Below are 12,569 nucleotides of genomic sequence, written 5' to 3' on the forward strand. Positions count from 1 at the left end.
GGCGCCTGTGACAGGGGTAAATGATAAATGGCGGAACCACGCTGTGCACTATATACAGTCTATGGTCTAGACCTGTTAATGTGATTGTAAAGTGTCTTGAGATAACGTTTGTTATGATTTGGCGCTATACAAATAAAGACTGATTGATTGATTGACAACTACTTGAAGTATAAGAGAAAAAATAAATTGAAGGGGGGGATAATGCCATTAAGGTCAAAAGCTAAGGCTGTGCCACCCCCCCTCCTGAGTCTCTGCCACAGACATCTTCATACAATGCTACATACATCTGTTATGTCCTTGCTTAAGTATGGCGTGATTTGTGTCGTGCAGGTGTGATGGATCCGACCAATCCAATAGGGTGTTGGAATCAAATTGTGATTTTTAGCAATTTGAGCTGGAAGCTGGAATGAAACAGGAGAAGTGAAGCTATTTTTAAAATGGGTGGAGTAGAAAGTACAGATATTTGCCTGAAAATGTAGAGTAGAGGTCAAAAATTGGCTAAAACATAGTTGCTCAAGTAAAGAATAGATACCCTAAGTTTTTACCCAAGTAAAAACATGGACATGAAAAGCTCTCCCTCTGACTAATATATTGTGACATCATGTATTTTACGCTCTTTGGTATGTGTAGAATATAAACCAGTAGGATACAAAGGTCATCTCAGTTGTATCAAGACCCAACAGGGTATGTCCCAATTTTAGGATAACAGTCGTTAAGTTGGATATTGGTGTTTTGTAAATTATATCAACTGAGTCTTCAAACTTCAAAACGTTGGTAGCTTTGCTTTAATGTGACGCAGAAGACTCTCCACTGAGATCTCTGAGCTTTCTGATACAAGAGACAGCAAAAAAAATTCACATTTTAAGAAAAACAAATGTTTTGAGACACGTTTGTATTCTGCAGAAGGCCATTCGATTAAAGAAATATAAACAAAACTCAACAATAATTTACATGATGATGATTGTTTGGCCACGATAAGCTGACATCAATTCACAAACTGTACTTGGATGTTTGAAAACAGGTTTGACTGCATCCTAAAAACACTGTGTTCATGCTGTAGTACCTAGCACCATGTTAGCCTCACTAGGCAGATTTGTTTTGTAGTTTCATGACGACAGACGCAGAGTCCAGTTCTTTGTAAAGGAGGCGTCCTCCCTCAGTTCGGTTTCTGTCTCCGAGGATAAAACACAAATACACTGTTGAAAGGTCGCACACGGCTGACTGAGTCTCCTTGTTCAGCTAACTTCAGCTCGTCCTCGAGGGTCTGTTAAGTTTCAGGAGAGATCCTGAAGCAGCCATGTGCAGTGAGAGATGGAGAAGCTGTTTAAGCTACAGGTCTGAAAACTGATGTCTCAGTGTCGCTCCGCTTAGCGTTTTTTCATCCATGCTGAAGAACAACGGTTGAAGTGATGAGTGCTGCTGTCGAGGATTTAGCTTCAGGCGGTTTCAGAGCAAAGTCCGAGCAACATATCTAAGAAGCCCTCCGTGTCTGAAAAATATAACTTCCATCTCTGTGTCGAACTGTGCCGTGACGAGGAAGGACTTTCCTTGGCTTGTCTGCAAGGAAACAGAACAACGTCCTCAGAGAACTTCACCTAAAGAAGTTTACCAATAAAATAAAGAATAAAAATATCTTTATGGAGTGTACCTTAACGGTGAGCTGCTGCCTCACACTCAGGCTTTCCGGCAGACTGATGGTAAACCTCTCCTTTCCACTGAGCTCCAGAGAGTCTGCGTTCTCCCCCGGCTGGAACTCCAGCGGCATGATGCCCATCCCCACCAGCTGGTTCTTGTGCAGTTTTTCAAAGCTCTCAGCGATGACCGCGCGTACCCCCTGTCGACCAAAAAGAGGACAGTAAGTTTTTTCTGGAAGTGACAAGTAGAGCTTTGACTCACTGTGCTGTGTGTGCAGCTCTGTGTACCAGCAGGTATGGTCCTTTGGCGACCCAGTCCCTGGAGTTTCCCGAGCCGTAGTCTTTCCCCGCCAGGATGATGAGGGGAATGCCTTCTTTCTGGTAACGTTCGGCTGCCTCGAAGACGTCCAGCTGATTACACAAACAAGAAAAAGACGCGTTATTGACGCCAAACTCACACTGTTTGTGTGACAGTGTCTTAAAATGTTACCACTCACTGTCTGGCCTGATGGAATGTGCAAAGTCTTGGGGCCTGGTTTGCCGATGAATCGGTTTTGGAGCTTAATGCTGGCGAACGTGCCTCTGGTCATCACTGCGTCGTTCCCTCTGCGAGCGCCGTACGAGTTAAACTCTCGAGGTGTCAGGCTGCAGGAAAACATATAAAGTTGGAAGTGAGGTTTTTGAATAGTTTGCAGAGATAGATTTTAAGACATCCTCAGGTATCAGAGTAAAGGCTGATTTTTGTCCCGATCTCCCCCGTACGATCAGAGCCAGCAAAGGCCTGATTGTCTGATGTTTGCAAATGATACTGTTTTTTTCTGTGGTGTGGGGTGTGTTAAGAGTGATTGTGTCCAGTCAGGGCCATTCAGAAGGCCTCCAATTCAGAGATCATAGATAATGAACATGTTTAATATTTGCAACTAAAACTCTTGTAGTGTGTGGGGCGCTTCGACAGGAGCCGAGCAGGTAAAGTGTGTTACGTCAGGTGTGCCAGAGCGAAACCAATCAAGATGCAAGCTAATTTAGCTGATAACAGAAGAGGAAGTGAGAAATCTGTCTTTAATACTTGTGACGACTTTACTCACCCCCAATTCACATGGTTATTCATACAGCCCATGTCCCTGCTGTCTCCATGACTTTTTCCATAATCCTTTTTCTTTTTCTGTGTTTTTGTTCTTTTCTAAAACTTTAGAGGCCAGAAACAACCATCATTGCTTTTTCCCATCCGTCCTTCATGTTTGTTTACACCGAAGTCGCGTTTTACAACTACGAAGATTTGGAATATTGAGCGTGAAGAAGCTGATACTTTGCTGAACAATCGATCAGTGTGTGGTTTGCTTCGGAGTGCACACCACACACTATAAGATCAGAAAAGAAAAATTTTGTGGAATCTGTCTGTTGCCAACATCAGGTGTGTGCTCTCTAAATGTGTGAAGGTTTGGAGAATCCTGTGATGTGTGCCAGCCTTAAGGTGTTGGACCTCTGATAAAAAAGCATCAGGCCTCCAGAAAACCTCCATCATATCTGATTTCGTATCATGCCACTTGCATGAGCACAAAACCCTTACAGCCTTAATTCCTATTTTTTCAAAATAAAAGTCCTACACGTTTTTTTTTTCTTTTCTGAGTCTGATCAGTCTGAAGTCTGACACATGATGGTTTTCTGAAGACCTTATGCTCTTTCATTCCAAATCTGAGACCTGGGGATGTCCTAAAATATGCACTATACAGCTGCTTTTCTCTGATGTTACTCATAAATGCATTTCACAGAATTGCTTGAAAAGTGACAAGATTAACAATTGTAGTTTTTTCACCTCTAAGCAAGGCTCGGAATGAGAATATCCCGCCATAAAATTAAGAAAAGGTGTGCTATAAAATCTAGTCCGGCTGCCTAAGAGTCTGAACAAAGACGAGATGAAGTTTTCTGTTCATTACAGAACGAGAAACTCTTAATCCTCAGTCAGTCAGGTGCTGGATTTTTCATGGTGTTCAACTTTTGCTGTAATTTTCAGACAAACTGAGCATGTGCAGACCTCTGCTTGTTCAATCAAAAAGACATATCCTGAGTTTAGACAGAGAAGCCAACACGTGGACCTGGAGGTGAGACAGTACCGTTTGCTCAGCAGGTACTTGGCGGCGGCGCTGACCCGGGCGATGCTGCCCGCAGGTGAGATGTGATCCGTGGTCACTTTGTCCCCGAGGAACAGTAAGACATGGGCGTTCTCTATCGACTGAGGAGGTGACGCTTCTTTACTCTGAGAGAGGAGGAGGCAGATGTGATTAATGAGCTCGTTCTCATTTCTGTGACATCCGGAGACAGTGGGAATGAAAATAGACTCACCAGCTTGCTGAAGAAAGATGGTGAACGGATATATGTGGACTTGTGATCCCAGGGGAAGATCTGTGAATCTGGACAGTCTATGTTGTTCCAAAATGTGTTCCCTTGCTGCAGAGGGAATAAAACTTATCTCAGCGCTGATTCACTCGACTTTGGATTTACTTTGAGGAGAGAAAGTTTGAATTCTCACCTTTATCCTTCCCCTGAGATCCTTAAAAATGGAGGAGATGACGGTGTCCTCTTCAGTCTGCTGGACCTCCTCCCTGGACGGCCAGATGTCTCGCAGATACACCTCCTTCCCCTCTGAGGTCACGCCTGCACCAACAACACAATCCATCAATTTCACTGATTTACACTTTTCATTTAAATCAACCAAATGACTCAAACCTCGCAACAGCTTCTTACCCAGAGGCTCTTTCTCAAAGTCGATCCCCACAGTGCCCGCGAGAGCGTATGCTACGACCAGCGGAGGAGAGGCCAGGTAGTTAGCACGCACGCAGTCACAGAGACGTCCTTCAAAGTGTCTGTTACCAGATAACACACCGCAGGCCACCAGGTCGCCCTGAAATACAACAGATCATCAGGATTCAGCTGCTGAGACGTTAACATATCTAAAAAATTTGATGTAGCATTACTGACCTGTTTGATTGCATCAACTACAGCCTCAGGTAGCGGAGCTGTGTTCCCTACACAGGTGGCACAGCCGTAGCCGATCACCTCAAACCTGCAGAGTAAAGAAAAGTTAAAGAACACAAAACATTTTCTTTCATGCATCTAAGACGTGTCTGTATGGTGTGACATTAGAGTTTTTTAGGAATGTTGCTTGGTGCCGCCCTGTTGTAGCAGCTCTCTCTTCGTTGTCCGTTTCTTGCCATTTTTTCATCTCTTTTTCATCTTCTTTGCATTTAGAGCAGGTCATTACTTTGTATGGTTCATCTGATGGTCATGGACCCCAATCTGGTTTTTGTCTTCAGCGATATTTTTACTACTTTTGCTCCTGTGTTTGTCTGGAGATCCTGCATGTAACCATGGCTGCATTGTTTACATGTGAAATCAGATGTTAGCAGCCTGTAGCATGCCAATGCTAACTGGTGCAGGGCCTGATGTTTTCCCACAAGGTGAGGAGAAGGAGGTGAGGATGACGTGCTGGCTCTCAGGTGTGAACTAAGAAGTGACGACATCGACCTGTCCTTCCATCCATCGTTATTGGGAACCTAACCTATCTCCAATAAGACAGACGAGCTAGCTGTGCTGACCCAGCGACAGAGGGAATACCAGAAAGCAGAATAGCATCATGCTATTCACAGACATAGTTAAAGGAGCTAACAACGGACACCAACGGCACATTGGAAGAACTTCACCTGCTGTGAGCAGACAGGGTCCAGGAGACAGAGACTGAACAGACTGCTGAAGAAGCTCAGTCCTGGACCCTGTGGAGGTGGAGGCTGGCTGAACTGGAGAGTGATGGACAAGCTGTCATCATCTATTTTCTTATGGTTTTTGCACTTTCTATACACTTTCTTACTTTTGTTTTCTTGATTGCTGCTGTCACTCCTGAATTTCTCTTCTGAGATAAGTACAGTTTTTTCTAATCAACTCTATTCTATTAATGGTTAAGTCGTATGAACTACTACCTCACCAAGCATGATTCTGACATTTAAATCTCATTAAAATCCTGAATGATGCATAGGCAGGCGTATAAAAGCAAGACTTCTTCAAACAGATCCTCACAGGAGTTCAAACTGACATAAAGGTCTACATTTGTAGCTCTGCAGAAATCAAAATTCAATCATAGACATCCATCCATCAAATGATCATCAAATGATGGCTTAGATATAAACTATAAGTATTTCTGAGGTTTCAGAGCCTGATGCTCTTCATGATCAAACCTTGACTACATGTGTGAGTGATCACAAGTTATTATCAACCAAAGACTTTAAAAACCACTTCCACAACTTGTCTTGACTTTTAACTGGGCTGATGTGTTATCTTTTTGCCCTGACATGTTTCATCCACACAACAACGCAACAGCATCACATGACTTCTCTGCAGTTAGTTAGACGCTGAAAAATGTCGAGGTAAAGAGAAAACAAACCGGTTGAGTAACAAGAACCATGAAATCAAGCTAAAGTCAGACCTATAGTTACTTTCTGCAGTGGCAGGTCACAGGGTTTAAGATATGAAAGAGTAATCCAGGTCACTGCCTGAGGATGTGTGTGTGGGTGTGTGTGTGAATGGGTGTGAGAGCTGTTACTGTGTCAACATGCTCACCCAAGCCGACTAAAGTAAGGCAGGACTCCGCTGGTGTTGAGGTAGTGAGTGACCATGCCACTTCCTGGAGCCAGGCTGGTCCTAATATAAGGCTTTACAACAAGTCCCGCCTCCACAGCCTTCTTGGCCAATAGACCTGTCAATAACAAAACCAGCTGTGTTATTTCTCTTCACCCGTGAGTTTCTAAGGGGAAAAAATTACAGAATAGAGGATGTGAGATACCTGCAGTCAGCATCACTGACGGGTTGCAGTTGTTGGTGCAGCTGATGACGGCGGCGATGACCACCGAGCCGTGGACCAGCTGATACTCCTGACCACAGTGCAGGAAAGGAACCTGCAGGTCCTGCTTCTCCTTAGAGATGTGGAAGCCTTTGAAGCCGACCTGCAGGGAAACAAATGACATGTGAGATAAGACTCCAGGAGTATCAGGTTACCAAAAATGTCAACAATGCATCAGCAGCTCCTGAACGTAAGTTGTACTGAGAGAGATTCACTGTGCATGTTCAGTGTGTTACCTTCTCATCCAGACAGCTCTGGAAGTCTTCTTTCATGTTGCTGACTGCCACTCTGTCCTGAGGCCGCTTAGGTCCACTCACATAGGGCACCATGGAAGTCAGATTAATCTCTATCACCTGAACCAAAGATTAATGTGTCTTAAAATCAACTTCATCGTAAAAGTCATTTTTGCCCCAGCTGCAGGCTGTTTTAAAATTCACTTTGAAACTTTACCTCAGAATAATCAGGGTCTTCTGAGGGGTCTTCGTAGCTTCTGAAAAGTTTGACAGCCTTCATGTAAGACTCCAGCAATTCAAGTTTTTCTTCAGTAAAATCTGAGGAGAAAATAGCAAAATGTTAACAACCAAAGATGAGTTACTGCCACATGTGTTATAAACAGCTTTACAGGGGAGACTCACTTGTCTTTTTAAAGTGCTTAAGTGTGACTTGGTCGACGGGGAAAAAGCTCACAGTAGCGTTGTACTCTGGGCACATGTTGGCGATGGTGGTTCTGTCGGGAGCTGACAGCTGGGAGACACCAGGGCCAAAAAACTCCACAAACTTTCCAGCAATCCCAGCTTGGCGTAAGTGCTGCAAAAGCAATGCACATGATACATCAGGGTGCACAGAGAGGTGGCATGAAGTTTGTTACTATTAATAGAACAATAAGCCACATCTTGTAAATCTCGAAGAGAAAAACTATCCTGACTGATGCATGTGGGAGAGATAAGCGGTACTGTGAATTCAAAAAGCTACCTTTGTGATGCCGAGGACAATGTCTATGGATGTAGTGAGAGGGTTTATAGAGCCCACAAGTTTGCAGCCCACCACCTCAGGAAGGGTTAGAGAGACCGGCTGGCCGAGCATCACAGCTTCAGACTCAATTCCTCCAACACCTGGAAGAAAAATTAACAACACTTTAAAGATAAATCAAGAAAAAAAAACTTTAAAATGTCATCATTTAAGTTCAAAAGTGTCTCACCCCAGCCCAGGATGCCCAAGCCGTTGATCATGGTGGTGTGTGAGTCGGTCCCCACCACACTGTCAGGGTAGATGAAACCATCGGTGACCTGGATCACTCTGGACAGGTACTCCAGATTCACCTGGTGGACCGCACCAACATCCGGAGGAACCACGTTCACATTCTTAAAGGCTTTTGAACACCACTGATTGATACAAAGGGTGAGAAAAAAGGAGAATGATTTGTGACTCATTCAGGGTTTTAACATTTCTTTTCATTCGCTCCTCTTATTGAGAGCTGCAGGGATGAGTCCTATAACCTTGAAAAGAGTTTGCTCTTTCATGCAATTTTGCGTCAATCCAAAGTCATATTTTTTCATGGTTTTGTTTAGATGTCAGAAATAATTCCTACAAACATTTCAAATACTTGATGATTATTACTCATGGCTTGCTACAGAGCTGGTTTTCGAGAATAAACTCAAGCTGAAGAGAAAAAAAACATCCTAAATGATCTCTAATTACTTAAAAAAAAACACATCTTGTACCTTAAAGAACTGGAGCCTCTCTTTGTTTCTAATGAGTTCCATTTCCTGGTTCTTCATTGCTGTGTCAGTTCTGAGGAAAAACGAAAAAGAAACTGACTTAAGAGGAACTCTGAGTCATAAAATAAAAATATCCCAACTTATTGGACCATGACTTTTTCTTTAAAAAAGAGCAGAGACAAAGTATTTCTTGGTCATTGTTGCCTTGAGAATGGAAGTGAAAAATCTGGACAAGAACGGTGGCATTCAATCATCTTCAGTCAATTTGATGGAATCAAGAGATACCATAAGCATATTTTCACCATAGCATATTTTCTATCGCTGTAACTCACTCAGAGACAGGCTTCAGGTGGAAAGGACAGAGCAGAGGAGTATTCTCGATCTGTTGGACAGAGGCTGGAGGTCGACCCGGGGAGGCTGGAGGATCGCTGCAGGCAGCTTTACTACAGGAGCCGCGCTGGCTCCCACACTGTGAGCTTCCCCTGGACGGAGGTCTGGAGGACGTGGAGCGAGAAGGAGCCTGGTTCGGGCCGTCTCCCCCACCAGGGTTTGGTGCATTCTGTATGGCACTGTGGATAAATAAACAAGGATTAAAAACATGAAGACAAACCACGTCATTTATCTAAACATAAAGAAAAAACGTTGACTCAACCAGCTTTCTGGGAAATAATAAGGTTAAAGTCTTCAGAAAGAACAAACCATTTGCTGTAATCAATTTGTAAGGAGTGGTCTACAATGAGGTCCGTGGGACATTTAGGGTTGACAAGGCCAGGATCGACACCATGTTTGGCAACCGCATCCCTCATCGCTGCCAGGTCCACCATGGCAGGAATACCTCTGTGGAAACACACCAAGGGAGGGAGGATAGTTAGAAGTTCACATCCCCGATAAAGAGTTTTTGAATTAATCTATTGTAAAGTATGGAAGCTTGTATGTCAGGAGAAAATGAGATCATGGTGACACGATTTTTGTTCTGCTGCTGGCTCAAATCCCTGTGAAACTTACGTGAAGTCCTGGAGGAGGACTCGGGCAGGAGAGAACGGCACCTCGGCTTTATTCCGCTGCTGCTGCCAGTCCAGGATGTTCTGGATGTCTTCTTCTGTCGTGTAAAAGCCATCGCAGTTTCGAATTGCTGCCTCCAGTAAGACACGGATGGACAGAGGAAGCTTGTCTGTAAAGAGAAAAGAAAAGAAGATTAAAAATTGTCAAATTTCCTCCACTGACGAATAAATATTCATTATTATCAACGATAAAAATATGTGGTGAGTTTCTTTTACTCACCATATCTTGGATCATTTAATTTATGTGGGTTGTAGAATTTGAGGCTCCCGTCTTTTAATGTGTCGATTAGATGGCTGTAAGGATTCTCTGCAAAGCAAGAACAAACATTTATCATGGCAGCATTAAATAAAAACAACCCGCTTTTAGCAAATGACACTTTCAGATGTTGTTTCTTGGTTATTTTTAGAATAAAACTTATTACTTTTTTGCTTTAAAGGTCAACCTGGATTACTCTGTAAGTATGAAGCCTGACCTTTCTTTCAACATTCACCCAGCAGGGATGGTTCTGCTAAAAAGACACAGGGAGGAGGCCTTCCATTTTTCTGTACACATACCTTACCCACACAGCTGGTCTGTTACATACCATGAGGCATTAGTTGTATAAGTAGCTTAGCAGTTGCAGTCAGGATATGCAGAGTTTACAGTTAATTCTGTACAGTGCTGTCTTTATTAATCGTGTTGTAAAATGAGACTTAAGATTTCTGTAGCAGTGCCAAATGTCTTTAGCTGTCAAACTAACCTGTCTATCTTCCAGAAAGCCCCACCCAAAGTGTACACATGTGTGAACAAGGGTGATACAATCAGGCTGTAGCTGCTGAATGTTTGTGCATCTCTTCTTTAAAACTCAGAACACAAAGCAAAAAGTGCAGAGCCCCGATGGACAGTGTGATCTTGGCACAGAACAACTCACTGGTCTCACAACAGGACGTCATGCTGCAACTTTTGCACTCAGGTTACTGGCTTTGGAAGCAACACTTTGGATTGTTATTGAATGAGAACTGCACAGAACAAAAAGCTTGCTCAGTGCCCTTTAAAAAGGAGATTCACAGTTTCAAGAATGATTTTCAAAGCTTGAAATCAATCAGTAGAGGAGGTTGAGGCCCCCTTGTTTAGTGTAATTCCCACAAATCAGATGATAAACCAATGTGAGTGACGCACAGGGTTGTCTCATATCTGATCATCTGCAGCATCTCTTCTAAACATAGTCACTCGTGATGAGGCACTGCACCAGGAGCATTATGTCACAGATAATGACGAATGTAAACACTGGAAATTAAGAATTTCTTTCTGCTGTTTAGGCCTATTTCTATAGTTAATAATGTAAATATTTTTTCTGACAGATGATGCGTAGTTGTGCTTTTTAAGTTGAAGTTAAATTTGGCTGCTTATGCTCATATTAACATCTGCAGCTTGTAGATCACTCCAGTGCTTGGATGAAAATAAAATTGAAACAAAGTGCTGTGTGTACTACCTGAAACAAGCACATCAAAGTCATGGGCTGATCACATCTGGATTAAATGTAAAGGTGACATGGTTTCAAAATGCTACACAAATCAAATGGTAACACTGCATTTCTGTACCAGACATTTGTCACGGTGCCCTGTCAGAATAAGGGATCCTTCTCTTACAGAACACTGTAAAGTCAAACACTGTAATAATACGGTGCCTTGTTCACAAACATTAAAGATCCTCTCCATGAGTCCGGTTGACAGCTCCAAAGCTAGCTTCTGCAGCTAACACGGCTCCTTATCGTCCACCAGCACACTCAGGCTAACGAACTACTTATCGTCCTCTTGGCTGAACGCATTAAGAAGATAAGAAAACAGCGATGTAATAACACGGTTAACGTTACGCTGGAATGAGGCAAAAGTTGTGACAGTTTAAGACACAGTAAAGTCACCATTAGCATGCAGTGTTAGCTACTTTAACATCTTTTAGCCAGTTGAAGAGCGAACACTTCAAAGCTAGCTGCTGTTAGCCTTTATGTCTCCAGCACTTTACCGTTAGGACATTATGAAAACGCGAACGACAGTCTTTCTCAGAGGGAGAATTTCTGTTTTAGTCTATTTCTGTCAGCTAGGATACAGAGGCGGGTTGGTGTAAGTTTCCTTTTTAAGGTTAGAAGAAGACTCCTCTTTACCTTTGAGTGGCGAAGTGGGCGCCATGATGACTTCTGAAATCAACACGACCCGTTCTCACCACTGCACTGGCAGCACCAAGCGGACCAATCAGAGCACAGAGCTCTGCGGACACGCCCATTCTTCAATTACCCCCAAAAAAAATAAAAACAGTGAAATCTCTTCTAACGAGATTAATAAGCATATGTTTACTGCTGTAAACCAAACTAGGAGTGAATGTTTTGTTTTTTAAGCATTAAACAATAACTTCTACATTTTTTCAAATCACTGTAAAAATATTGTTCAATAAAAATAATTGCTAATTTCTACTTCTAAAATCAAATTTTTTTATTTCAAAGGTATTTTAGTGACAATTTTGAAACTTTAAGTAATATTTCAAGTTGTTGTATTTATATATTAAAAAAAAAATCTGTTTGTATGGTATATTCCATAGGTACAGGGCTAGCTACATGGGACAACTTCTGCCTGTTTTTATGACTTTGCATGTAGAGAATTGCTAACTTGCAGCTCTTACTGTCCCTTGTCAGGCTTATAGTACATTAAATGAAGAAAGAGACAACGAAAGAAACAAGGAAAGAAAACAAAGAACAAAGAATGGGAAACAAAGAAAAGAAAATGAAACAAAGAAAAGGAAAGATAATAACAAAACAACATGCACACAAATAACAATGTCCAATGAAAAATCATCAAGGTGCCTAATGGGAGAGACCTTCCAACTTAAATAATTCTGACAAAGAAAATGTTTAGATTTTTTTAAAGGGATTATACAATAGGGAAAGGCAAGAGAGAAGGATATACTTCAGCAATGGGTTGCAGGATCCATGAAGTTATTTTTTTTATTGTATTGCTGTTTACCTGCTACAGACATCATAAACGAGGCTGTAGATCAGTAATACAAGCTTTGGGTCAAAAAAAGTCCACAACATTTTTTATTATTATTTGTTTCATTAGTTGTCCTAATGTCACCCTTACTCCTTTATCAAAAAGGTAAAATTCATGAACTTAGAATTATCTGGTTTGTTTTAAGAAAAAAAAAGTATCCAGTGGATTTGCTTTGACTGGAAAACAACATTTACAGTTTTTGCCAAAGGAGAGACCAATTAGTGAGCATGACAATACCTGTCTTCCT

General features: G+C 42.2%; 1 protein-coding gene across 2 annotated transcripts; it reads right to left on the reverse strand.

The window, feature by feature from the left end:
- Window positions 1–751: 751 nt before the first annotated feature.
- On the reverse strand, window positions 752–11,523 carry ireb2 (iron-responsive element binding protein 2). Of its 2 annotated transcripts, none has more exons than XM_074678061.1 (22): window positions 11,443–11,523; window positions 9,522–9,608; window positions 9,246–9,411; window positions 8,940–9,077; window positions 8,573–8,809; window positions 8,244–8,313; window positions 7,721–7,904; window positions 7,495–7,634; window positions 7,158–7,329; window positions 6,973–7,073; window positions 6,759–6,875; window positions 6,466–6,625; window positions 6,243–6,378; window positions 4,611–4,695; window positions 4,377–4,533; window positions 4,162–4,286; window positions 3,975–4,079; window positions 3,746–3,888; window positions 2,132–2,279; window positions 1,923–2,045; window positions 1,649–1,834; window positions 752–1,557 (listed from the first exon to the last, which is right to left on the reverse strand). In XM_074678061.1, the coding sequence occupies exons 1-22, from the start codon at window positions 11,465–11,467 to the stop codon at window positions 1,447–1,449; spliced, it is 2,916 nt and encodes a 971-aa protein (XP_074534162.1). In that variant the 5' UTR covers window positions 11,468–11,523; the 3' UTR covers window positions 752–1,446. The 2 variants fall into 2 exon arrangements, with proteins under 2 accessions (XP_074534162.1, XP_074534163.1); XM_074678062.1 differs by lacking the exon at window positions 11,443–11,523 and adding an exon at window positions 10,213–10,279.
- Window positions 11,524–12,569: the final 1,046 nt, after the last annotated feature.

This window comes from Halichoeres trimaculatus, unplaced genomic scaffold (assembly GCF_033239565.1).
Source record: "Halichoeres trimaculatus isolate MK-OKI-2021-1 unplaced genomic scaffold, fHalTri1.1 fHalTri1_scaffold_10, whole genome shotgun sequence".
In the NCBI taxonomy this organism is placed as follows: domain Eukaryota; kingdom Metazoa; phylum Chordata; class Actinopteri; order Labriformes; family Labridae; genus Halichoeres; species Halichoeres trimaculatus.